Source organism: Typopeltis vanoorti, chromosome 2, assembly GCF_054136105.1.
Source record: "Typopeltis vanoorti isolate ZY-2024b chromosome 2, IOZ_Tvanoo_1.0, whole genome shotgun sequence".
Taxonomy (NCBI): domain Eukaryota; kingdom Metazoa; phylum Arthropoda; class Arachnida; order Uropygi; family Thelyphonidae; genus Typopeltis; species Typopeltis vanoorti.
The window spans coordinates 32,152,056-32,179,782 of record NC_143550.1 but is presented as its reverse complement, the minus strand read 5'-3'; the positions used below and the strand labels follow the sequence as shown (position 1 = coordinate 32,179,782).

Sequence of the window (27,727 nt, the reverse complement as noted above, 5' to 3'; positions counted from 1 at the left end):
TGTCCAGTTTGTCCAAAGTAAGAGAGATGGCAGTCACATGAAACTTGGTATACACCAGGAAGAGACATAGTTCAGCATTTATCTTTAGACGAGGGGGAAACAGGTGGATATTTTATTAATAGGAATATAAGTAGCTGTTAAATCACATTTCTTTAAAATTCTTGTAATTGGTTTTGAAATTCTGGAGATATATGGGATTGGAACTCAACGTATTGATTCTTTGTTGTTTTGATTTGGCTTGTAGGAGTTGAACAGATGTTGTGTAGTCCTTTCGGAGAAGCCTTTTAATTTCATGTATTGTTTGATAGGAGAAAATTCTTTCTGTAAATGATGGGGAGATGAACAATTAGTTCTAGCTTGTCGAACATTTGATGATTCCTATCTTTTGAGAAGGATGATGAGCAGATTGTTTGAGAATGTAACATCCAGTAAAAGTGGGTTTTCTGTAGACTGATGTTGTTTAATTACCTGATGGTGAGCAGCTGAGAAGGATGTCTAAAAAGGATAATTTGTTGTCTTTTTCAAACTGAAATATCTGGCAGTATATTAAATATACTTTTCTTGTGCTAATGTCTAGATAATTCTTAATTTCATGTCACAAGTTTCTCTCAAAAGTAAAATACCAATTCTTTGAGTTTTGTTGCTAATTTCTTGGCTAGGTGATAATTAGGGCTGTCTATACCTTCAACTATCAGCTGAAGTAGAATGCTATGTTTATGCACCTTGGGAACACCATATATTATGGAGAACAAGCGTAATGGGATAACAGTTTTTATCAGTTTTTATTTTTATCAACAAATTATCCGTATAATGTATGGCGACTCAATGATCCGTGGTGTTCAAGATAGGATGCGTGAGGAGTGTTTGCCAGGAGGAACAATAGAAAGGGTGGCTATGGCAATTAAGAGAGGTGAAAGGGTGGATGAGATGATTGTGATGGTAGGAACGAATGACTTGAGTGGTAATGTAAGTCGGGCAGCGAGAGATATGAGATTTTTGCTTGAGACTGTACGGAAGAAGACAGAGAGAGGAAAAATAGTGTGCGTGTTGCCTAGGTATGATAATGATGAGCTGAGCAGAAGAGCGGTGATATTGAATGGCATAATAGCGAGAATGTGTGACAAGAGAGGACTGGTATATGTGGATGCTTGGAGTGCGTTTGAGGAAAGAGAGGAGTTGTATGCGAGAGACCGTTTACATTTGAATGAGGAAGGACGTAGGCATCTGGAGAGATTGCTGTTCTGAACGAGTCAGTGTGTCCCAGGGAGGATGATAGCAGGGGTGGCCTCTTGTGGGAATGGATACTTGGGAGAAGGGAGACAATGTCAGGTAACACTAAGCCCAGTGGAGTCTAGAAGGGATAAGGCTGGGTATAGAAACAATGGCATTTATATGCTGTATACTAATGCCAGGAGTATCCGGAATAAGGGAGAGGAATTGGTGGCGCAGATAGCATCAGCCTGGCCAAAAATTATTGCGATCACTGAGACGTGGTTGACAGAAGGGGATATAAAAACAGGAATAGAAGTCGCTGGGTATAGCATTTTTCGTCAGGATAGGAGGGGAAAGCGTGGTGGTGGGGTGCTGCTTATGATAAGTGATGACCTATGTCCTCTAAGAGTGGAGAATTTGGAAGGAAGTGAGACAAATGATTTTGAGAGCGTATGGTGTGAGCTAGAGGTAGGCAAGACAGGATATTTAGTGGGGTGTTGCTACAGACCCAGGAGCACAGAGGATGGGGACCAGGAGATGTTTAGACAGCTAAGTTTGGCAAGTGCAAGAAGAATGATTGTTATGGGAGATTTTAACTTCAGTAGTATAAATTGGAGAGAGGAACATGCATGTAACAATAGGGGAATGGAATTTCTAGAATTCTTGAGGGACAAATGTCTTAGGCAACATGTAACAGAGGGAACAAGAGGTTCAAAAATTTTGGATTTGGTTATAGCATCAGAAGAGTTGATAATAACTGAGTTGACGTCTCTCCCACCAGTTGGAGAGAGTGACCATATGGTGTTGACATGGAAAATGAATAGACATGCAGGAGTATCAAAGAGACGGGAACTTATGTGGAATTATAAGGCAGGTGATTATAATAGTCTTAGATGTCAACTTCGGGAAGTTTCATGGAGGGAGGAATTGGATGGCCGGGATATCACCAGTGCGTGGGAAATTGTGAAAGAATATTTGTTATCAGCAATGGTAAGTTGTATACCACGAGTGAAGAAGAGGGCGCAATTTGGAGTAAAGTGGATGACAAACAATATTAAACAGGAATTGCATGCGAAAAAGAGGCTATGGAAGAGATATAAGGAGGCAGGTGAAGAGAAGATGCATGAAGAATATAAGACCCAGGCCAGAAGAGTGACTACTATGTTAAGGAAGACGAAACTGGAATATAAGAGGAGATTGGCCCTAAGATCCAAAGAAAATCCTAGGGAATTTTTTAGCTATGTGGCCAGTAGGAGGAGAAATGACTGTGGAAGAATGATATTGTGGGATAAAAATGGGAATAGAGTGACTGATGCAGAGGACATAGTGGAATTGTTCAATGAACACTTTATTGGAGTATTTCATCCTAGAGGAGTCAGTTTTAATGCTAGAGGGATAGGACTGGTACGAGGTCTGGAGGTACAGGAGGAGAGTGTGTTTCAGATACTGAGTACTCTGGATGTCAGTAAAGCTGTGGGACTGGATGGTATTTCACCACGAGTTTTGAGAGAATGTGCTAGCGAATTGACAATACCTTTAACGTGGCTTTACAATGAAAGTCTGGCTTTGGCAAAGGTGCCCAGGGAATGGAAGGAAGGTAAGATAGTGCCATTGCATAAGGGTGGTAACAGACTGGAAGTGTCTAATTATAGGCCAGTCTGTGTGTCATCAGTAGTTGTTAAGATCTTGGAGAAAGTAGTGAGGGACCGTGTACAGCATTGGGCAGATGAGGATAATGTTATCTGTGAGAATCAACATGGATTTGTGAAAGGACGCTCTTGTTTTAGCAATATGCTAGCCTTTTATAATAAAGTTACAAGAGCATTAGATGAGGGAAAGGCATATACTGCAATTTTCTTAGACTTGGCGAAGGCATTTGACAGGGTGCCACATGATAAGCTGATATTTAAGTTGCAGCACATGGGTCCGGATGTCAGATTGGTCAACTGGATTCAGGATTGGCTGTCTGATAGGTATCAGAGAGTTGTGTATGGTGGAGCAGTTTCCAGGAGGCAGAGGGTTACAAGTGGGGTTATACAGGGCTCAGTACTAGGACCTATATTGTTTAACCTTTATATCAATGACATAGCCAGTGGATTGCAGGGGGATATTCAGTTGTTTGCGGATGATGCGAAGCTGGGAAGGATTATTAGTAATAGCTCAGATGTGGTAGCCCTGCAAGAGGATTTAAATAAGCTAGATAGATGGGCAAATGAATGGGGGGTGTCAGTTTAATGCAGCAAAATGTAAGGTCTTGAGGTTTGGGAAACATCGATGGGATGCTGCATACTCTATGGGAGGAGTTATACTGGAGGAAGTAGGGGAGACAAGAGCTCTGGGGTTGATGATTGATAGAAACCTGAAGTTTAGGGGACATATTGTAAAGGTGGTGAAGGTAACACAGAGGATTGCTGCTATTATGAGAAGGACACTGACCTGCAGAGATAAGAGGGTTATCATTCCGTTGTATAAGTCTCTGATCAGACCACACTTGGACTATTGTTCTCAGATTTGGTCCCCAGGATTTGAAGGGGATAAATTAACTGTGGAAAGGATACAAAGACGGATGACAAAGATGGTTTCAGGACTGTACAAGGATAGTTATGAGGATCGGCTGAGAGAATGTGGACTGCAGAGTTTGGCGGATAGAAGAAGGAGAGGTGATATGATTGAGACTTTTAAACTGTTGAGAGGTGGTTACAGGGTTGACACTGGGGAGTTCTTTCGCTTGGTTGATCAGCGGGAAGGAGTGATGACAAGAGGCCATCCCTGGAAGTTACGAAAGGAAACTGTGAGCAAGAGGGTAAGGAGTGGTTTCTTTGTGTGGAGGGTGGTTGAGCCGTGGAATGCATTGCCTGATGGAGTGGTGGGAGCGAGAACGTTCAGTGACTTTAAAGAGTGGTATGATAAACTTTGTGTTTCTCAGGGGGGGGACCTCCCCTCGATGAGTCTTGACAGACTTTATGTCTTAGGAAGGACCTCCCTCGATGAGTCTTTTGACTCCTTGGAGGCCTGAATAATAATAATAATAATAATAATCAGTGTGTGATGGCCAAGAAGTGATAGACTTAAGCAATTTAACAGCATTTTCTTAATCCTGTTAGTTGGATTATAGTTCACAAGTTGGTAAGTATTATAAGCTATTATCAGAGACTAATTATTTCATTTGATAAATGTAAGTTGATCTGTTTAAGTTAACCCATGGCATTACCTTTGTCCAATTTTGTTACAATTATATCCTGATTAGCTTTTAAAGGCTTGACTACTGCTAATTCTGTTTTGGTAAATTTGCTACATCTAGCTTTCTTTTTATTCAAAAATTTGCTGGTTTCTAAGCAAAATTTATCAACTATATTATTTGAAAGAAACCTAATGTCTCTTTCTATGTGGTAAATTACATCTAGTTTGTTAACAGTTCTAGGTGCTACTGCAAAGTTTATGCCTTTATTAAAATAGTGAAAGTTCACTGTCATTTAGGGTGTGGCTAGATAGGTTGATCACATGGTCATTGCTCGCATGTGGTTGATCGCTCCTCGTCTCACTTCCCTAAATCCCAATAATTTGAATGGCACACATTCAGCTCTCTTAAGTTCTTCAAATTTGCCAGAAATCCCTGACTTTAGGACTCTAAGCAATAATTTCAGCTGTTATTGGCCACCATCCATACTGTTTTGTTCAAATTTAAATCTGCACTTTTATGAGTAATTATGTGAGAGCATGTTACTCTTTAGCTTAATTTATGTGTTGTAGCCAAATAGATAATAATAATAACAGGACTGTAGCATTGATGTAATAAGGTTTTTTGTTATTCACCAGCAGTCAGGTCAGTAGCTTTAATTGTTGACCAGATTGATGATGTAACTTTAGCATGCCATGTAGATTGTAGTGTAGCCTGTTTCTTTGTATATATGTGTACACTACAGATGATGATCTTAATTTGAAGGTCGAAATCTCAAATGATTATTTTGGTTTATATTAAACTGAAGGTGTCCATGCAGTTAGCCGAGTGTCTGTGTGCCTTGCAACCATATGCCTGGGAAAGGACTGTCCTGGGTTCGATTCCCATCGCTGATGTGAGGAGTTTAGGATCTTTATCAGACATAGCTAAGTTAGCCGGTCTTGGGTGTGGACAGCAGAGTTTTTTCTCCCCAGTTGATCTGGGGTTTTCATCCAGCAAACAGGCAAACTGACCTTGAGAATTCAATGTTTCTACAAACAGCATACATTGGGAAGCATAGGGCTAACCACCTTATCCTTGTGTACTGTTGCGGTTAAATGAATAGAAACCCCCTCAACACTGCAAGCTAAAAGAGGAAAAAGGAAGAAGATTAAACTGAGGTTTTACTTAACACATAGTTGTTTCCATAATTTGTATAATGAATGCTGATCACCGTGTAACCATGAAGGAAAGAATTTTGTGGATGTGTTTTTTTCCAGAAACTTTTTCTGTTTCAAATAGATACTGTCTCCTTACATGAATAAATATTAATTTTGCCATTTGAAAAAAGTGTTTCTACCATCTGCTGATTCCTCTTTTCAGTCTATGTGTTGCCATACTTGAAATCCCTCATTATAATTGTTGGCTTTTGCACTGGATGGATGTAATTTACCTAAACATTTATTGGATGCCACTGTAGATTTTATCTGTAGTATTGTCCCATTATATATAATGGGACAATACTACATTAAATTAAGTATTTACAACAACATTAAATTAAGTATTTATCCAATTTAACTAAGTACTCATACATACTATACAAGATACATGCACACAGTACCCCGGCCCCCCACACACACACTCCATCAGTTCTCAGGGTATTGCTTGTCTGATGGAATACCATTAAAAAAATATAAAGAATAAGTAATTGGCATGGAAAAATAATTTTAAAACCCACTAATTTATTACTCACAGAATATATCTGAATCTGCAGTTTTTGCATATCTATCTATCAACATTCATAACACATAATTGGATACCAAACAAAGAAATTAATATGTCAGTTTGACTACTATTTTTATTTAATTTTCTTTATACATATTAAGAAACTTATAAACTCTGAAGCATTTGATGTACAAATTTAATATGTCAATTGCTACTACTTTTATTTAATTTTCAGTATACATGTAAAGAAACTTCTTTATTATTATTATTATTATTATTATTATGGGCGGGGTGCTTAAGGGTCAAAGCTGTATAACTGAGAGGACACCTCCACATAGCTTTTAAAAGAATGCGGAGAACCAATCAGGGCTTCTGACCTAATGTCCAATCCTCACCTTCTCGTGGTGCACCCTGTTGGGTATCTACCTGGATACTGAATGAACAAGGATGGGTTGGAAATTTGGGATTTAGCTGACCAAATTGTATTCGTATTGGTTTAAACCAATATAGAAAATGATGGTACAACACAACAAAATTTCATGACGGCTGGGGCGTCGCCGGTTAAACGAGGCCCCCATTGTTTTCGCCAGGGAACCAGGGCGAACAGCGAAAAGTCAGCTACTGGAACAAATCTGAAAGCACACCCCAACTCAACATCACCAGAGTTAAAGATCAGTACTATCAACATAAGAAGCCTGAATGGCAAAGAAATGGAGCTAGCTGAGGAATTAGATAAGTACCAGATCGACATAATAGGGGTGACTGAAACAAAAAAGACCAAAACTGGTGAGATCTTTCTGAGCAATAAATACAAAATGTTATATTCAGGCAATGACAATCAAGGAAAAGAAGGAGTAGCCATAGTATTCAACACAAAATACGAGGCTAATCTTCTTGAATGGCAGTCTGACTCAAGTAGAGTAATGTGGGCAAATATGAGAAAGGGGAACTGGACAATGAGACTTATTTGTGCCTATGGTCCCACAGAAGGTTCTACTAAGGTAGAAGTGGAGGAATTTTTTGAGGTTTTAGAAAAAGCAACTGACACAATGAAAAATGAAAAGTTGGCCCTTGTTGGGGATCTAAATAGCAGAGTAGGAAATGATTGTGAGACATACAAAAATATTTTGGAAAATTTGGAGAAAAGAGCAAAGCTAATAATAATGGCAAATATCTGTTGGATTTCTGCTCAGGACATGGACTGGTTATTACTAACATCATGTTCCAACATAAAAATGTGCACAAATTCACATGGAGAGAAGAGGCTAGGAATAAGAAAAGTCTCATTGACTTTGTTATTGTTGATAGTGATGTTTTCTCCCTGGTGCAGGACACCAGAGTGTACAGAGGATTTGAAATTGGAAGTGATCACTATTTAGTCTTGAGCAGGATAAAATTGAATTTCATATTGAAAAGAATAACATGTAAGAAAGTTTTAAAGCGAATAAAAGTTGAGCAGCTCTCAGATGTGAGCTGTAGACTAAAATACACAAAGATTATTGAAGAAAAAACGAAAGAGTTTGAGAACAGGAATCAAACCTTGAACATTCAGTGGCAAACTCTGAAGAAAACATTGATTCTGCCAGAGAGGCATGTGGTGAGGTTGTGTACAAGAATAAAAAAATCAGAACTCCATGATGGACACAGGAAGTTAAAGAGGCAGTGAAGGAAAAGAAGAAAGCATATCCAACGTTCCTGGCAAATAAGTCAGCTTGTGCTCTTAGAGAATACAGAGACAAATGTACGAAAGCTAAACAAAGAGTCATGGGAGGACTTTGGTAAGAACATAGAAAATAAATATCAAGAAGGTGGTAAGATATTCTGGAGGTTCTTGAAGAAGCTTAGAAATGGAGGAAAGATTACTGTAAAAGGAGTTAGAGATGATAAAAGTGACATGAAAACAGGAGAAAAATATATCCTTGAAGTATGGAGTAATTACTTCTAAAAATTGCTAAATAAAACAAGCAGTGACAGCACAGTGGTAAAAAACACTCGACAGGCATATAGTCAGGAATACATATGCATACTTGAAGTAGAAAAAGCCTTCAAAGGCTTGAAATGTGAAATGGCAGCAGGAGTAGATGATATTCGACCAGAAATGCTGAAATATGGTGGTAAGTCTTACAGTGGCTGCACTGCATAGTTCAGAAAGCCTGGACAGAGGGACGAATTTCAGATGATTGGAGTAGAGCTCTAATAGCACCCATATATAAAAAGAGAAATAAAACTGAATGTGAGAATTACAGAGGTATTTCCATACTGAGTGTTCCTGGCAAGATCTATGCAAGTATACTTGAGAAACGGTTGAGAAGAATTGTGGAAGAAAAGCTTGGTGAAGAACAAGCTGGATTCAGGCCAAATAGAGGCTGTCAGGATCAGATCTTCACTTTATGACAAATAGTTGAGAAAGCACGGGAATATAACAAAGATCTGTATTTAAGTCTTGTCGATCTGGAAAAGACATATGACAAGGTGCCAAGTGAGAAGCTATTCAATATGCTACGGTTATATGGTGTCAATGGGGCATTATATCAAGCAATACGTGGTCTTTATTTGAATTGTAAGTCAGCAGTTAGAATTGAAGGAAGTACAGGAAGATGGTTTAATGTTAAATCTGGTGTTAGACAAGGATGTACATTATCCCCTCTGTTATTCATTATCTATATGGATCACATTATGAAGGAAAGTGGTATTAAACATGATATCAGAATTGGAGATGTTAATGTCAGCTCTTTGCTTTATGCGGACGATGTTATACTTCTAAATAAATAAAACTGCTACAAGTTTGCAAGATTCTCTGACTAACTTGAATAACTGTTGTAATAGATATGGTATGAAGGTCAGCATTAAAAAGACAAAGAACAATGAAAATTGGTAGAATTGTTGAAAATGTGAAATGCGTTGTGAACAGGGAACCTGGGGAACAAGTAAAACATTTCATCTACTTAGGCACGATTTTTAGTGAAGATGGTAAATTAAATATGGAAATAGACAACAGACCCAGAGGAAGACCAAGATATAGGTGGATTGATAAGGTGCAAAGTGCCTTAGACGATAGAAATATAAGATCTGGTAATGTTGGAGTCTTGACAAGTAACAGACTGATTTGGAGGAAAATTGTAGATAAGAAGTTAGTAATGACGTAAATTTTTCATGTACTACTATCATATCCTGTACACCCCTTGAGGGTACATGTCAGGAACTTGATGATGATGATGATTATGGGCATCTCCAAGGAGCTCTTACATTCATCAAGGGAGGCCCTAATTTGCTTTGAACTCTTTCACAGTCATGGCACCCACAACAGACTCTGGCAACCTATTCCACTCATTCACTACTCTCCAAGCAAAAAACCTAGTTCTAACAGCCTTGCTAACCACAGTTTCAATAGGTGGCCTCTAGTTCTCCCACTAATACACCTGAAAAATTTCCTCTGAATTAATCTTGTAAAAATCCCTCAGTAATTTATGTCTTAGTCATATCACCCCTTTTCTGCCTATCAACCAGTTTCTGTAACCAACAAAACTTCAACCTGTTCTCATAATGTTCACTCCATACACCTGTTACCATCTTGATCACTTGCCTCTGAATCCACTCCAACTCCTCCTCATCACTAAGAAATTCTGGTGCCCAGATCTGCATGCAGTAGTCAAGATGGGGTCTTATCTATGCTCGATAAAGAGGAACAATAACCTGCTTGTCTCTGCTCGTTAAAGCATTCTTCAGTAATGAAGTAATCTGGTGAGCTACTTTAGCCACTTTTGCTATGTGCTGACTAAACTTTAACATGCTATCCACTAACTTTGTCAGTTTTCTAGAGTACAGTTCCACCAATGTGGTATACAGCTGGTAATCTTTTCACCCCAAAATGCATAACCTTATACTTTACTACATTAAACTGACATTGATTCTACTTTACCCAGTATGCCAATCTATCCAAATCATCCTGCAGAATTTTGATATCATTTGTATTAACTATTGCTCTACTCAACTTTGCATCATTGGCAAATAACTGAACAGTTCCTCTCAGAGCCTTTCTGATATCGTTAATGAACAAATTAAACTGTAGTGGTCCAAGAAAAGAACCCTGCAGCATGCCACTAGTCACAAGCCTTCTTTTAGATTCTACTCCCAAATAAACTACTCTCTGATATAATGTTGGAGGTTTAATGGATTTTTTACAACACTCAGAAAGGATTAAAAAGAATTTAATACTTCCTATATTTCGTCCTAGTCACTAGGACATCTATGGGGATTACAAAAATTTCCTATATTTCGTCCTAGTCACTAGGACAAAATATAGGAAATATTAAATTCTTTTTAATCCTTTTGAGTGTTGTAAAAAATCCATTAAACCTCCAACATTATGTCTTCACAGCACTTAAGCCTCTATACACGTACTCTCTGATATCTCATCATAAACCACCCTCCTATCCATCTCACCAACCCTATATCCATCCCCACATACTACAGTTTACCGATTAGGATTCCATGTGGTATTCTGTCAAAGGCCTTTGCAAAGTCCAGCAGTATCAGTAAACCCATTACCCTTATCCAATTCAGCTGTCACTGTATTATAAAACATGAGCAAGTTACTTAGGCATGATCTAACCTTTACAGAACTATGCTGCCCACATATGGTATCCCATTTCCATCTATCCATTCCTGTATTTTGCTCTTGACCAACTTCTCCAATACTTTGACAACGCCTCCTGATATGCTGATCGATTGGTAATTTGCTACATCAGTCTTGGGGTCTCCTTTATGTAATGGAGCTATTTTCCCCTCTTTCCACTCCCTTGGGACTAACCCAGAGCTGAGACTTAGATTAAACAATATGGTCAAGTGCCCTGACAATACCCTCGCTACTTCACATAAAACTTGGGCTGGTATACCATCCAGTCTCACATCTATATTCACATAAAGGTTCTATAATATGCCATGCACCTCCATTTCATTTACCTCAGTTCCAGTACAAGCCTTTTGCTTTCTCATTCCTGCTGGATGATATACTCTTGCAAAGGGTTCACTTAGTAATTCTACTATTTTAAGTGATTCAGTTACCTCCCTACTGTTGGCATTCCTTAAAATCATTCTGCCATATACATTTTTTCTTTTACTTGCAGCTAGAGGCAGACTGGGTCTAAAAATATTGGTTGCCAGGAGACAAAGGGAGCACACACACACAACTATAACGCTATCGTTTAATTTTTATAAGAACTAAATAAAATTTTCAAAAAATACATACATGGAAAAAAGGTACAATTAAAATTTTTGCGAAATAAATGTATATTTTTTAGTAATTACAGTGTACATATATTGCACATATTACTGGCAGTATACAGTAGATACTAAATGTAAATGCAGATTGTTATAACTGAATTTTTAAATTTTTTTCAATTTTAAATAAATGGTGGATATTTTTAAATAGTTTGCTTGTACTGAACATTTTACACATTAACAGGTAGTTCAAAAGCATATTTCATGCAGTCCACTATATTAAGAGCAATCATTTGAATTCACTAGATGATTGTGCAAATCTGTCAATAATTGCTTCTGCATCCAGTTCATATAACAATTCCTTTTAATGGATAGCAACATCTATGATTCCAAGTTCTCCTCAGACAGTAAATTTCTTAGCCTTTTCCTTGATCTTTAGCTTTGAAAATGTCCTCTCACATTGGACTGGAGTAACTGATAGTGTGCAGATGACTTTATAAAGTTCATAAAGGTTATCATATGCCTTGTCATGAAGTCGGTTGAATGCCAGAATTTTTAATTGTTGCAACTGGAATTCATATTATCACCATCATTAAGCCATAGCTTTAATACATCAAAGTTCGAAGCAAAAGAAAACAATTCCAATATTACTTGATCTTTGCTGATTTGTGTAGACAGCTTAATAATACTTCCAATGCCTCATCTTCAGGACCCTTCTCTGCAATAGTTTTAAACTTTGCTGGGTCCAAGCAGGATAAATCTTCATACAATTTTTTTGTGTTGTACAAAGCTTGAATCTAGTGACTGGACAATGTGGTCCATTATTAGGTTAAACACATTTACTTGAAAATCAGCTAGAGAATCTGAAAAATTTCCTTCATCATCTATAAGCTCATCTGCCATTCTTCCTCTTCTTCCTCTGCATCTTAACTGACAATGCTGTTTCCAAAGAGTCAATTTCCAATGTTTGATTTTCATCCATATTCAGCTGTGAAATCTTGTCATTACATTTTATCAAATGTTCTTGTCTGTTCCTTCAACTTGGTTGTAGCTGAATCTATTAAACTCCATGCAGTAAACATATCTAATCCACTTGTCTGTAAATAATTTGATAACGGGGCTGTAGTTTCATATATATACAAGTAGGTAAATGCTGTTAATACTCTTTCAAACTTTAGAAGACTTGGAAGTAAAACATTTGCTTCTTGTTTTGTTTTTGCATCAAACTTGTCTGAATCTTGTATCACTGATAAGCATGTCAGTAGATTTACAAAAGGTCCTGACAGCAGCATGATCAAAACGTCCAAATATAGTTGTTGCTGTATTGGATTTTCCTGACCATCTTGTCTCACCAGTTAGCTTTAATTGTTTAATTTTTTCTTCTCCTAGATGTTTTCCAACAACTTCTATCCATGCAGTCATTCTTGTGTATGATGTTTTCATGAAAATTGCTAAATTCTGGTGCAAACTGAAAAAAGAAACTGCAGGCACACAACATTTTGTTGTTTCAGTTATCACCAAATTTAAGACATGAGCATAGCACCATATATGAATATGTTGATCAGCCACACTAGTAATTTTACTTTGTAAACGATTATACTGGCCATGGTAGCTTGCAGCTCCATCTATACTATCAGATAAACATTTTTTGAGATCAATTTTAAGATGCTGTAATGTTTCAATCAATAGATCAAAAAGTCCCTGTCCTGTACCATCATTACTTGGCACAACTAAAAGTAGTTGCGCATAGATAACACCTTTAAGCACATACCAAATAATAATGCTAAACTGATTGAGGGATGAATTATCTTGTGTTGAATCAACTTGAATAGAATCATATTTCGCTTGAGAAACTTCATGACTAATTCTTTCTTTTATCATATTCTCCATAATTTGGATTAACATGTTAATATTATTTTACTCAGGTATGTAACAAGTCCCACCACAGCCTTTACTTTGTGACTTACCTTGTTGTTCTATTTGTTTGATTCTTTGTGTAGACTTGTTTTGTACTGCAGAAATGTGAGCTGCCATAATGGGGTCATATTTTGCCATCAACTGCACTGTAGCTAAAAAATTGCCATGTTTCAGAACCTCATTATCCAGAGTGTAGGCCAATTCATTTCTGTGACCTCAAAAAGGAATTGCTTGCTTGTCTGACATCTTTATGATGTTTATAATCCTCATGACAATACTCCTCTGCTTCAACACTTCTTTCTTTTTAATTAGTGAAGTTGCAAAAAAATTATCTAAGGTGCCATCATTAACCACACTGATAAATTGCCGGACATTTCTGACATGTATTGTTGTCGATTCTTGTAAAGCCAAGCTCTGGCTAATACGCCTGTAGTCACTAAAGCTGTGTACAAAGGGTGATGGATTACAAGTGTTGTGAGACTCAAAGGCCAAGCAGTATGAACAATATAAGCATCTAATTTCTTTGTTATATGTTAGCCATTTTGTTGGGACTGAGTCATTCATAATTTTCCTCTCATACAAACAAGCATCAAATGGCAGATCATCAAGTGGCTAAAATGGATATTCAGCAAAAAACTGTTTCCGATTTTTGCTTGTGAATAATATTGGAAGATTCCAGCAGTTGATCTTTCATTTTCTTGTGTAGGTTCATTTATAGGATTGTGCTTCAGAAACTAAGTCATTTATGCCTGAAGGTATATCTGATTCCCTGTAACAAGTTGAAGCTATGTGTTCAGATGTTGCATCTACAGGTAGTAAAGATACCAGAACAATGAAGCCAGAAGAAGTACTGGGCCTGGGTTAGTGAGTAAAGGATGCTATTGTATTTGTCTCTACATTCAAAGGAGCTCTTTCCTGTTCGTGTAACTCACAAGTCATTGCATCATCACCATGAGTATTGTTTCTTGCTTCTTGATTATTTGTTGCAGAGCTGTACATCGATGTGGATGGTGGTTGTGATATTATAAAATCTGTAATAGACCTGCATCGCTTGGCTGATTCCTGCCTTTCTGCTTCTTGTCGCTCTTTGTGTTTCAGATCCAGATTTATGCGTTTTCTTTTCCATGCTGGTAGGGGTAATTTCCCTGAAATTAAAACTTAATTAAAAATAATCCACATTGGGAAAAATGAACATCTACAATTACAATTACACCGCAAAAACACATCAATGGAAATATGCTTTATAGATGCATCTATTATTAACAACAATTTTAACAATCACAGTAATTTTAATTGTAAAAGTAGAAAGTATTTTACCTTGGGTATAATAAATGTTAAAGATACCAAGCTATTTTAAACCTGGTTTTACTCCATTTCCCAAGTAAGCGAACAGACAAACAAGTCAAGTTTGCGCCTGCAAGTGTTGCAAGTCTAGCTGACCCTGCACGTAGTGCAAGACCAAGGCAACTCATGGTAAAAGTAGAATAAGCTCTGATCACTAATCTTAATATTTACTCATAATGCAAAGCACATCTCCTGGAGGAGATGTGATGCTTTGTATTAAAGGCAAGGGGCCACTGCCCAGACTGGTTTTGACCTTTATTGAGGTCCCATCAGTGGGAGCCAGACTAGAAATACCAAGATTTTAGTAATACAGAGCTTATACGTATTTTACCAGAACAAGTTACCATAAGGTGTTTTAACCTTATTAAATAAAAATCTCAGGAGGAGATATAAATGTAGAAAGTATTTTACCTTGGGTATAATGAATGTTAAAAGATACCAAGCTATTTTAAACCTGGTTTTACTCCATTTCCCAAGTAAGCAAACAGACAAACAAGTCAAGTTTGTGCCTGCAAGTGTTGTAAGTCTAGCTGACCCTGCACGTAGATGAGACCTCAATAAAGGTCGAAACCAGTCTGGGTAGTGGCCCCTTGCCTTTAATACAAAGCATCATACATCTCCTCCAGGAGATGTGCTTTGCATTATGGGTAAATATTAAGATTAGTGATCAGAGCTTATTCTACTTTTACCATGTATTGCCTTGGTCTTGCACTACATGCAGGGTTAGCTAGACTTGCAACACTTGCAGGCGCAAACTTGACTTGTTTGTCTGTTTGCTTACTTGGGAAATGGAGTAAAACCAGGTTTAAAATAGCTTGGTATCTTTAACATTCATTATACCCAAGGTAAAATACTTTCTACATTTATATCTCCTCCCGAGATTTTTATTTAATAAGGTTAAAACACCTTATGGTAACTTGTTCTGGTAAAATACTTATAAGTTCTGCATTACTAAAATCTTGGTATTTCTAGTCTGGCTCCCACTGATGAGACCTCAATAAAGGTCGAAACCGGTCTGGATAGTGGCCCCTTGCCTTTGATACAAAGCATCACATCTCCTCCAGGAGATGTGCTTTGCATTATGAGTAAATATTAAGATTAGTGATCAGAGCTTATTCTACTTTTACCATGAGTTGCCTTGGTCTTGCAACACTTGCAGGTGCAAACTTGACTTGTTTGTCTGTTTGCTTCCTTGGGAAATGGAGTAAAACCAGGTTTAAAATAGCTTGGTATCTTTAACATTAATTGTAAAAGGTATCATTATTTATTGAACTTGCATTATGCATATATATTATTATTTGAGATTGCAGCTTAAATATATTTACTATATAGTATTTTTATACTAATTTTATACAATGAAAGAAAATACATTAAATTTAAATTAAAGGGCATAGGGCCACAATATATAAAAAACATTAATTAAATCATACCTTTTATAAAACACATAAAACATAGCAAGCACGAGGTGAATTGCTGATGAAGCACACCCCAAACTGAAGCCAATTCACACTCAAACTGAGGCCGATGCAGTGAAAAATATTTGCTGCTTTTTGCAGTGTGTGCAATAGGTCGATACAAAGTTGCACGTCATCACGATCCCAGGCTGGGATTCCCAGCTAAGCTTCATTGTGCAGTTGCAATATTAAAGATCTGAGCCTATATAACATATAGGCACTCACTCCTTCCACTCAGTAGACATTTTTGCATTCACTCCAGCTCATTCTTTGCTCTATGCACCACTTCGTGCAACCAAGCTATCTCCCACATTGCAGCCAGCTGTTCATTCTTTACATCAGTCATAATATTCTTTCATTCAACACATTTACTCTCTCTCTTTTACATTCTTGCTTTCGCTAACCTTTTCTTTTACATTCTTTCTTTCACTAACTTTCACTTCTAAATTCTTGCTTTCGCTAACTACCGTTTAAATGTTTAAAGAAAAAATGTATTTAGAACTTCAAAAGTTATTATTTATTTTATTTCTGCTTTCACATTATGTATGAATTCTGTACATTACAAAGGAGGAGGAAGAAGCAGAAAAAGAGCAAAAGCAATCTGAAAGTATCTCTCTTAGCAAGGAAGAGCATCTGGAAATTGAACAACTGGATGAAGATTTCCGCCCTAAAAGAAAAAGGAGAAGCAGAAGGAAATTAAGTGAGAGTGAATGTGAGAAAGAAAATGTGGAAAAAGTGACAGAGAAGATTGAAACTAGTCAGTTGAATCACACTCCAATCATTAAAACGTAAGTCTATATAAGTGCTTAAATTTTTCCTTAAAAGGATTTGTATGAAATTTAATTCAGCTTACTAAATTGTGTGTGTATGTGTGTTGTATATTAACATATTCTAGTTTGAAAAATTATTTTATAACTGACTAAGTTAAACCAGGAAGTTTAGAAACTGATGCATTAGAATTTTGTCAGGGCATTTTGTTTCTTTTTTTCATACAACCGATGGTATGGCCCTATTGCCTCTTCTACTCTTCTGCAAATTTTACTGCTTACATTTTTAAGCAGCAATGCTCTAAGCATTGCTGCTTAAAACTGCTGCTTAAACAATGTCCACAAGCAAGTCATATAACCTTCAGGAATTTTTAAGCAGCAGTGCTCTAAGCATTGCTGCTTAAAAACGTCGATTGTATGAAAAATATTTTCAAATCTGTGAAATCTCTTTTGGCTTGACTATCAGTGGTTAAATTTTCTTCGTATTCTTCAGGATCTTCCCGCTGTGCATCTAAATTTCGCAGATCAGAATCACTCAATTCTTCAGAATGAGATTTAATTAACTCTTGGAAGTTATCATTGAAGGGGAGAAAGTAATGAAGGATGTAAGAATTGGTCGCCAGCACACAAAATCATGTGCTTTATAGATAAAATTTCCCAACTGTTATACAAGCAAAATAGTTACCATTTAAAAACTACAATGATCATAAAAGAGAAGTTAATTTTCTGACTTGTAATAATATGCAACTCATCCCAGAAGACAGATTGATTATCCTATTATCGGAATGGATTCACCTTTTTGTGACATGCACAAAAGTGTCGAAGGGTCTCAAATCTGTGGGCATACTATAGCAGATGACATAAATTTTGGTGGTAAAAATTTGGAACGTAGTGTACGTGGAAGTAGTGTAGTATGCCATTAAAAATAACTTTGTAAAACATTTTAAATCGGTAACTAAATTATTTCATTCTGGTGAGTGATTTTTTAAAATAGTTAGCCAAAAAATGTATAGATAGAAAATTTTTAAAATCTGTAACATTTATTTTTAAGATGTATATATATATAGGTGCACTAATTGAATTTTAGAGGCACACTAATCGAATTTCAGTATCGAAAAAAATTATAGAGTAATCCCTCGACCACTAATCAAGGGATTACTCTATAATTCATCGAAATCGGCCAAGTGGAATCCAAATTATGAGTGTGCTGAAAATTGAACAGAGTTCACCGTGGTCACTAACGAGCATAGAACAAAGAACATTGCCATCTTTACAGTTGCTCAAGGGAAGAAAGGCGAGTCATGAAGTGCAACAAGCACCTGAAGGATTTATCGTCCGACGGAAGTCATATAACCTTCAGGAAATGCCTTAGGAATCTTCACTTTACATGTTCCGGAATTTCAGAAACAACATGGCAGTGCAAATCCAATGCCAAATGAGAGGAATGGAAGTGCATATACTGCAGAGAGAACAAAGAAACGCTACCACCCACGGCACAACTGATTAAACCGGATGCAGAATCGGATGATGAACTGAACAGACAAAAAAATACCGGTTAGTCGTATAATTTGAATTCCGTAAATTTATTACTAGAAAAAGGTTTAGAGAATATAAGAGCCAGCTTAGTAGATCTTGTCCAAGAACTCTTTGATAAACAGAATAAACAAATAACAAAAAAAATTAGCAAATATGAAGAGCTTGTTAAATATAATAACTGAACAGTCGAAGAAATCTTACAAACGATAAAAGACATCACAGTGAGCATTAACGTACTAACTGACACGCAACACAAATTGATGAAAGACACATCCGAACTCCGTCAAGAACTTAATTCCCTAAAACTACAATATGAACTTTTAAATCAACAACAACATAAAGAAGATCTTGTCATAAATGGTCTTCCAGAAACTGCATCCACAGAAAATCTCAGATGTTAGGCCATGCAGTTGATATTCAGACCATAAATCAGATTCCCAGGAAGAACAAAAAACAAGGCTTGCCACGACCTGCACTAGTCATAGTTCGTCTGACAAGCAAGTCTACAAGAGAATCTCATAAAAGCCAGCAGACTGAAAAAACCAGTTGTCAAGGACTTAAACGCATCGCAAGACACCAATATCTGAAAATACACCAATCTTTCTTACGCAAGACAATACACCAATCACCATCTGAGTATTTAACACCATTCAATCAGAATCTGTTGTACCAAGCAAGAAAAGCAAAAACCGAAAAAAATTATCAATTTTTGTGGATCAAAGACGCTTCTTGAGAAAGTCACAAACTTCAAAGTCTATACAAATAAAAAGCGCAAGACATAGATAGGCTGCCAGAGTGAAACAAAAGATTCTAAATTAGTCCAAAAAGAAGACCCCAACACAACAAAAATGAATGTGAACCATCAGATAGATGTAATTACACCAGAATACATCAGCAATTGTATGTTTGATTTGCTTGATGCATGGAAACAACACACAATAAAAAGTGAGAGGACTCTGAATCTTGCATATTATCATCAGAAGCATCCGAAAACGTTGGTTATTGTTACAGGCTTATCTGAGGAATTACACTGGTGTTATTGATATATTGGTCCTAACAGAAGTATCCATAACTAATGACGAAGCGAATGCTTTCCAAATTCTAGGCTTCCAACAACATAAATCATGCCACCAAACAAAAAGAAAGGGTGGAATATTAATATTTATCGAACATAAATTAATAGCAAAAGAAACTGTCTATCAGTTTGAGCATGCTGAAACCCTTTGCATCGAAATCACTAATGCCACCAAACTTAAAAATGATCAAATTCTTCCACGAACTCAATTGCTGGCTTTCGTGCCAAGAAATATGTTCAACCGAATACCTAACGATAATTGGCGATATAAACATAAATATTGCAAACAAAAACCAGAACAACACTGTACAATACCTATACATGCTATCCATATATAACCTAATACCAACAATAATTATTATTATTATTATTATTAGACCTAGTAACCGGCAGAGAGAAAAAAAAAAAAAAAAAAAATGGCGGCGGCATTGTCATTCCATGATTTGAATGTAGATTTCAGTCGTTTCGTTAAGTGTGAGGTCTGTTATATGTATTCCTTCGATTACATAAATGATTTGTGGATGTTTAGTGCGGATGGAAGAAGGGTGTGTACGAAGTGTGACCTGAACGAAGAACTAATGAATGCGAATATGAAATTGATGACAGAAAGTGCTAGTACTGATTGTGTCGCGATTGCACGTTTGAAAGAAATGGATGGTGAGCAAGAGAAGCGAAAAAATGTTAAAGAGTCAGGAAAAAAGAAAAAGAGCGATTTGACAACTGTAACGGATGTTAAAAGGGACGAAAGTGAGGTGGAAAGAAACGAAATTGAGAGAACGAATGAAAGGAGAACTTGCGTAATGCAGAAATCGCAAGTAAAAAAAATCGAAAGAATAAATGATGGCGAAAGTTCGACGCATGTTGGACCGAAAGTACTGAAACAAAGAAGGATGAATGAGAGGGAATGTGAGAAGAGGGGGTCGAGAGTTAGAAAGTTAGAAAGATTTAATGATAGAGAGAATGTGTCGCGAGGTTCGGAAAGTGAATTAGATTGGATTAGGCAAGAAATGAAATGGATGCGGAATGAAATTAAGAGAATTCAGGTCAAAACTATTAAAATAAATCATGATGGCATGAAAGAGTTAACGAAAGATGAGCGAGTGGCGTTGTATGGCGACTCCATTATTAAAGGTGTGCTAGAGGATAAAATGCACAAGGTATGTTTTCCAGGCGGTAAAATAAGTAGAGTAATTGAGGCATTGGATATGAGGCGGGAGCGAGCAAAAGAGTTAATTGTATTAATTGGTACAAATGATTTGAGAGAGAACAAAGAGCATGTCAAAATGAATGTCAAGAGACTGCTTGGAAAGATAAAAGAGAATAGTGTGACAGGAAGGGTGGTCAGTGTGTTGCCTAGGTATGATTGTGGTGAAATGAGGCGGAGAGCAAGGATTATGAATGGTATTCTGGCTGAAATGTGTGAGGAGATGGGTGTACAGTTTGTTAATGTGTGGAATGAGTTTGAGGGACGAAGTGAGCTGTATGGGAGCGATGGACTGCATTTGAGTGGTTATGGTGTGAGTCGCTTGGAGAGACTGCTGCTGGAAGGTAGAGAAGTGAATAGAGAGAATGAATCAGATCGAGAGGGGAGTGATGTGGAAGAGCAGGAGAGTAAGACAGGAGAGATTGAAAAAGTGGAAATGAATGGAGAGGTGAGTGGTATGAGTATAGAAAATGAGAGAATGGGTGTGCAAGAGGAGCAGGGAAACGGGGAGGCCCAGGGTGGACAGGGATTCACAGTGTGAGTAAGGTGGATGCTCCAAGAGGAGGTGAGAGCATGTGTAGGCAGGAAAGTAATGGGATGACCAGGGATCAAGAGGAAACAGATGTTGTTGCAAAGGGTTCTAAAATGAAGAGGCAGAAAGAGAAATGGCCCCAGTCCAGCATGGAGAGAGCACATCGAGTGAATGGTATCAGTGGAACTAGCTGTAGATCCAGAAATGAGTTGTTGTGTTTGTATACCAATGCTAGAAGTATAAGAAACAAGACGGATGAAATGGTTGCACTAATTGTGTCTGTGTACCCAGAGATTGTTGGAATAAGTGAGACATGGTTAGATGAGGACGACATCCTGACAGGAATAGAGATGGAAAGGTATGATGTGTTTCGTGAGGATGGAAGGGATAAAAAGGGAGGGGGAGTGCTATTGATGATAGAGAAAGAGTTATGTCCATACAAGGTAGAGATGCAAGAGGGAAATAGGGCCAGTGGTTTTGAGGCAGTATGGTGTGAGATAGAGGTGAATAGAATCAAATACTTGGTGGGATGTTGTTATAGACCTGGTAATGTGGATGGTGGTGATAGTGAAATGTATAGTCAAATAAGCCAAGCAAATAAGAAAAGGGTGATCATTATGGGTGATTTTAATTATGGCAATATAGACTGGATTGAAGAGATAGCGACTGGAAGTAAAGAAAATGAGTTTCTTGAGTTTTTGAGGGATAACTAACTCAGACAGTATGTAACAGAGGGCACACGAGGATTAAGGGTCTTGGATTTGGTCATCTCATCGGAGGATGTAATTATAAATGAGGTGTCAAATCATCCACCAATTGGTGAAAGTGACCATGAGGTGATTACCTGGGTGGTTGCCAGCAGTGCAAGGACCCCTGTGAAAAAAGGGTATATGTGGAACTACAAGGGGGGTGATTATGAAGAGCTCAGGAGACAGCTTGCAGATGTAGCATGGAATGAGGAGTTAGCTGGAAAAGAGATCAATGCAGCTTGGGGAATTTTCAAAAACTATTTAGTAGATGCAATGTCTAAATGTATACCACGGGTGAGAAGGTTAAATAAGGTAGGTGTGAGATGGATGAATAAAGAGATTAAGCATGCAATACAGAAAAAAAAGGCATTGTGGAGACAGCATAAGAGAAGTGGAAGTAACCAATTTCATGAGGTCTACAAAGACCAGGCAAGGAGGGTGACTTGGTTGGTGAGAGTAGCTAAAGAGAGGTATGAACAGCAGTTAGCTAATGAAGCCAAAAAGAATCCTAGGGAGTTCTTTCGATATGTAGCCAGCAAAAGAAAGAATGATTATGGAAGGATGACATTGATTGGAGGAAATGGTATAAAGACAGCTGTTGCAGAATGTGTTGTGGAGATACTTAATGAGCAATTCATAAAGATCTTTCAATCTTGTGAATGTGACTTCATGGAGAGATTAAGAGCAGTTGATGATGGGGAGGAGAGACTGACTGTAAGTGAGCAAGAGGTGTTTGGGGAGTTGAGTAAACTAGATGTAAATATGGCTGTGGGACTTGATAATATATCACCACGTATTCTGAAGGAGTGTGCCAGAGAGTTGACTCCTGCCTTGAGATATTTTTTTAATACGAGTCTTGCACTTGGTCAAGTTCCTAAAGAGTGGAAGGAGGACAAGATTGTGCCACTTCATAAAGGAGGTGATCGAACTCAAGAATCAAACTATAGGCCTATCTGTGTGTCAGGTGTTGTGGTTAAGTTGTTGGAGAAGCTTGTGAGAACTAGGATCCAGAGTTGGGTTGACAACAATGGTATAATCTTTGATGGACAGCATGGATTTGCTAAAGGGAGGTCATGTTTTAGTAATCTACTTACTTATTACAATAAAGTGACTGCTTCCTTGGACAGAGGAGAAGGATGCACAGTAATATACTTGGATTTCGCAAAGGCTTTTGATAGAGTACCTCATGATAAGTTGACAGTCAAACTAGAGCAGATGGGGTTGGATATTAGATTAGTGCATTGGATTGGAGACTGGCTATCTGATAGGTATCAACAAGTTGTGTATGGGGGTGCAATATCCAGGAAAAGGAAAGTCACTAGTGGAGTGCCTCAGGGGTCTGTTTTAGGGCCATTACTATTTAACTTATATATTAATGACATTGGTGAAGATTTGGATGGAGATATTCAGTTGTTTGCAGATGATGCAAAGTTGGGACGAACCATAAAGAGTAGTGAAGATGTTGTGGCCTTGCAAGAAGACTTGAATAAATTGAGTGATTGGGCAAGCAAATGGGGATGTGAGTTCAATGTTGCAAAATGTAAAGTTTTAAAATTTGGAAAACAAAGATGGGATGCAGAATTTATGCTTGGTGAGAATATATTGTTGGAAGTAGAGAAAATAAGAGATCTGGGGGTGATAGTGGATAAGGATCTAAAATTTATGGGACACATCACCAAAATTGTGAAGACAACACAAAGACTTCTGGGAATGATGCGGAGGACACTGACATGTAGAAGTAGGGAGATACTTGTTCCAATGTATAAGGCTTTGATTAGGCCACACTTGGACTATTGTGCCCAGATTTGGTCAACGGGTTTTCAGAAGGATGAAGAGATGTTCAAAAGGGTCCAAAGGCGACTGACTAAGGTAGTTTCTGACCTCTGGAATGTTGAGTATGAGGAAAGATTGAAAAGATGTAATTTGCAGAGTCTCGTGGAGAGAAGGAAGAGGGGAGATATGATAGAGACCTACAAGTTGGTAAGGTGTTGTTATAGGATCAATGGTGGAGAAGTTCTACAGAGAATAGTGGGAGATCAGGGGAGAACCAGAGGTCATCCCTGGAAACTGTATAAGGAGGGTGTGAGTAAGGGAGTGAGAGGCAGGTTTTTTTCGTGCAGAGTTGTGAGTGATTGGAATGCCTTGCCTGAGAGCGTGGTGTCTGCAAGTAGCTTGAATGTGTTTAAGACACGGTATGATGAGATGTGTGTGTAAGATAAAAGGACCTCCTAGATGAGTCTTTGACTCCATGAGGTCTTGTTTAATAATAATAATAAGAATAACATCATGTACTAGAGAAGAAACATTCGAAAATACTGCTTCCTGCCTTAGATCATATAAACATCCGAGCACCATCAAACAGTTACACTGCATCAGTCATAAAGTGCAAAGATCATTACCTCATGGCTCTAAGCCTGCACACTAAGACAATATCCATGCAATGCCCCACAGATGAAAAGCAACACAAAATAATAGACGAAGAAATAGTCAACCACAAAATAAGAAAAACTGACTGGGAATACATGGCATCAGATTCAGCAGATATCTTATACAACAACATTAAACTCACGCTGGAGGAAATATATAAGAAAGCTGCAAAGAAAGTCGAATTCATTCAAGAACAACCCAAAATCTTTGGATAACACAAAACTTAATCCTAGAAATACGCAGAAAGGACGCTCTATGGAAAGAATTGAAGCGATATCCAAATAACACAGCTTTAAAAACTGAATATAAGATAACAAGGAACTGACTTATAACACATAAAAAATACAAAAAGAAACTACTTCAGAGATAAATTAATCTCTGCACAAAACAACATGAAACAAACCTGGCATCTGATCGACAAGATGCTAGATTGTGCTATCAACCTTTTGGAGTATAGGTAGAGATGATAGGATAGATAATAGGTAGAGATGACCTGCTAATGCTTCTGCCTGGTATCTCCACTTGAGCCTGGCTCCCACTGAAGAGACCTCAATAAAGGTTGAAACTAGTCTGGGTTGTGGCCCTTCCCTTAATGCATAACATTAGACATATCCACAAGGAGATGTGTTTTGCATTATGGGAGATGCTGAGTAAGGAGTGTTGGTAGCTTGCTCCACCTTTGCAATGAGTGCCATGGTGTTGTACCACCTTACCCTAGTCCTGAAGATACTTTCAGGTGCAAACTTTGTTTGCTCACACTTGGATAAAGGATTAAACTAAATTTATTATACTCTCAGTGCTATTGAGAAGAAAGGGAAGAACACTAAAGACGCACTAAAGTGCCTCAGGCTGTAGTGCAGAATATGTCAAGAATGTCTTGTTTCCTTTTCGATTGTTGATTACCTATATCCTAACAGAAATACTGACATTTCGTTTACATGCTTATACATTATTTATGCCAAAATAATTGCTTAATTTATAATGAACAGTTTCACTTTTATTATCAAAAATTAAAAATTAAATCATACAGTTATCTTGAAAAAGAGGATTCGAATTATTTTCAAAGAAAAGGTGCATATGCGTTTCATAATCTTCTTTTTTTTGTGGGGGGGGATAGACCTAATCAATCTGTGGATATTTCAGATAATTTATTTCATAAATCGTTTGCAAGACAGCTGTTACAAACATAAATCACTTGGGGAACATACCCATTCATTTTAGTGTAAAATAGTAGCTAAGATTCAGTTACTTTAGATATGTAATCTAGAAGAAAATGTTATGTCTGCTGAGATTAGAATCTTACGTGAATAATTTTTCTGACATGATTTCTCTATTCGTTATAATGTAACCAATTTCCAGATTTTTCCCTCCTGCAGACTCCATGTTATATGCAGTGATTTCTTCTTTGTACTAGAAGGAAAAAAAATCAGATAACAGAAAAAAAATATATAGTATTTTCTTTTCCACTAGCTGAATTTACAATGTTCTTTCTTTGTGTTTTGAAGAGAAAGTGCAAATGATTTTTTTTCTTACTATTTTTGCCATTATAATATCTTATATAATTATTAGAGTGACATTTTATCGTTTTTCTCCCACACAAGAAACAGAAATAAGGTAGTAATAATATTGTTGATTATGTCAAACTTCATTGTAGCAGAAATTTTTATTACAAAACTTTGTAATATATATATATATCTCCGAAACAAGAAATTTGGAACCCATATCACACATCAATGTTGAGTGTTGGCAAGGTGAAAATGTTCAAGTTATTATTTATATATTTCATTTATTAACTAGGGGGCTATCCCCCCCCGTGTACTGGTCTGGTCTGGTTGGCCAGTTCTCCTTCAATTGTGATAACTCGAAAGGGGGATCTGCCCCTGAATTCTGATGACTCGAATTTTGAAGACTCGACACTCAGGGTAGCCTCCTGAGTTTCAAAACATTTCGAAAAACATGACATAAAAAGGCTTATCATTTTATATATATATAGGGTAGATTTTATTTCATTATTTTTTATTATTTCGGTGAAATACTTTACCTGGAATACTCTTTTCAGTTCCAGAGGAACTGGAAAGACTATTCCAGTTCTATTCCAGTGAGGTGGGCGCTAGTGAGCCAAGTGCTGCGGACGTGTTTTGAAGAGCTCCTGATTCAGATAAGTTTTTACTAGGAATAATTAAGTATATATGCGTAATTGTTTGAGTAAGAGCGGCTGTAAACGTTGTACGCTACCTGTATTATTAGTGTGGGTTTTTTTTCTTGTCTAAACTAAATTACGAAATCGTTATTATTAGACCTAGTAACCGGCAGAGAGAAAAAAAAAAAAATGGTGGCGGCATTGTCATTCCATGATTTGAATGTAGATTTCAGTCGTTTCGTTAAGTGTGAGGTCTGTTATATGTATTCCTTTGATTACATAAATGATTTGTGGATGTTTAGTGCGGATGGAAGAAGGGTGTGTGTGTGCGAAGTGTGACCTGAACGAAGAACTAATGAATGCGAATATGAAATTGATGACAGAAAGTGCTAGTACCGATTGTGTCACGATTGCACGTTTGAAAGAAAAGGATGGTGAGCAAGAGAAGCGAAAAAATGTTAAAAAATCAGGAAAAAAGAAAAAGAGCGATTTGACAACTGTAACGGATGTTAAAAGGGACGAAAGTGAGGTGGAAAGAAACGAAATTGAGAGAACGAATGAAAGGAGAACTTGCGTAATGCAGAAATCGCAAGTAAAAAAAATCGAAAGAATAAATGATGGCGAAAGTTCGACGCATGTTGGACCGAAAGTACTGAAACAAAGAAAGATGAATGACAGTAAAAGTGAGAAGAATGATAGCGAAAGTTGGACGCATGTTAGTCCGAAAGTACGGAAACAAAGAAAGATAAATGAGAGTGAAAGTGAGAAGAATGATAGTGAAAGTTGGACGTATGTTGGACCGAAAGTACGGAAACAAAGAAGGATGAATGAGAGGGAATGTGAGAAGAGGGGGTCGAGAGTTAGAAAGTTAGAAAGATTTAATGATAGAGAGAATGTGTCGCGAGGTTCGGAAAGTGAATTAGATTGGATGAGGCAAGAAATGAAATGGATGCGAAATGAAATTAAGAGAATTCAGGTCAAAACTATTAAAATAAATCATGATGGCATGAAAGAGTTAACGAAAGATGAGCGAGTGGCGTTGTATGGCGACTCCATTATTAAAGGTGTGCTAGAGGATAAAATGCACAAGGTATGTTTTCCAGGCGGTAAAATAAGTAGAGTGATTGAGGCATTGGATATGAGGCGGGAGCGAGCAAAAGAGTTAATTGTATTAATTGGTACAAATGATTTGAGAGAGAACAAAGAGCATGTCAAAATGAATGTCAAGAGACTGCTTGGAAAGATAAAAGAGAATAGTGTGACAGGAA

General features: G+C 37.3%; 1 protein-coding gene across 1 annotated transcript in view; it reads left to right on the top strand.

The window, feature by feature from the left end:
• LOC150108907 (muscle calcium channel subunit alpha-1-like) overlaps positions 1–27,727 on the top strand; it is a 1,617,925-nt gene that overhangs the window by 596,374 nt on the left and 993,824 nt on the right. The window contains exon 18 of the mRNA XM_090414483.1: positions 16,600–16,817. Within this exon, the coding sequence (XP_090270609.1) occupies positions 16,600–16,817 (218 nt within the window). The remainder of the gene's footprint in view (positions 1–16,599; positions 16,818–27,727) is intronic.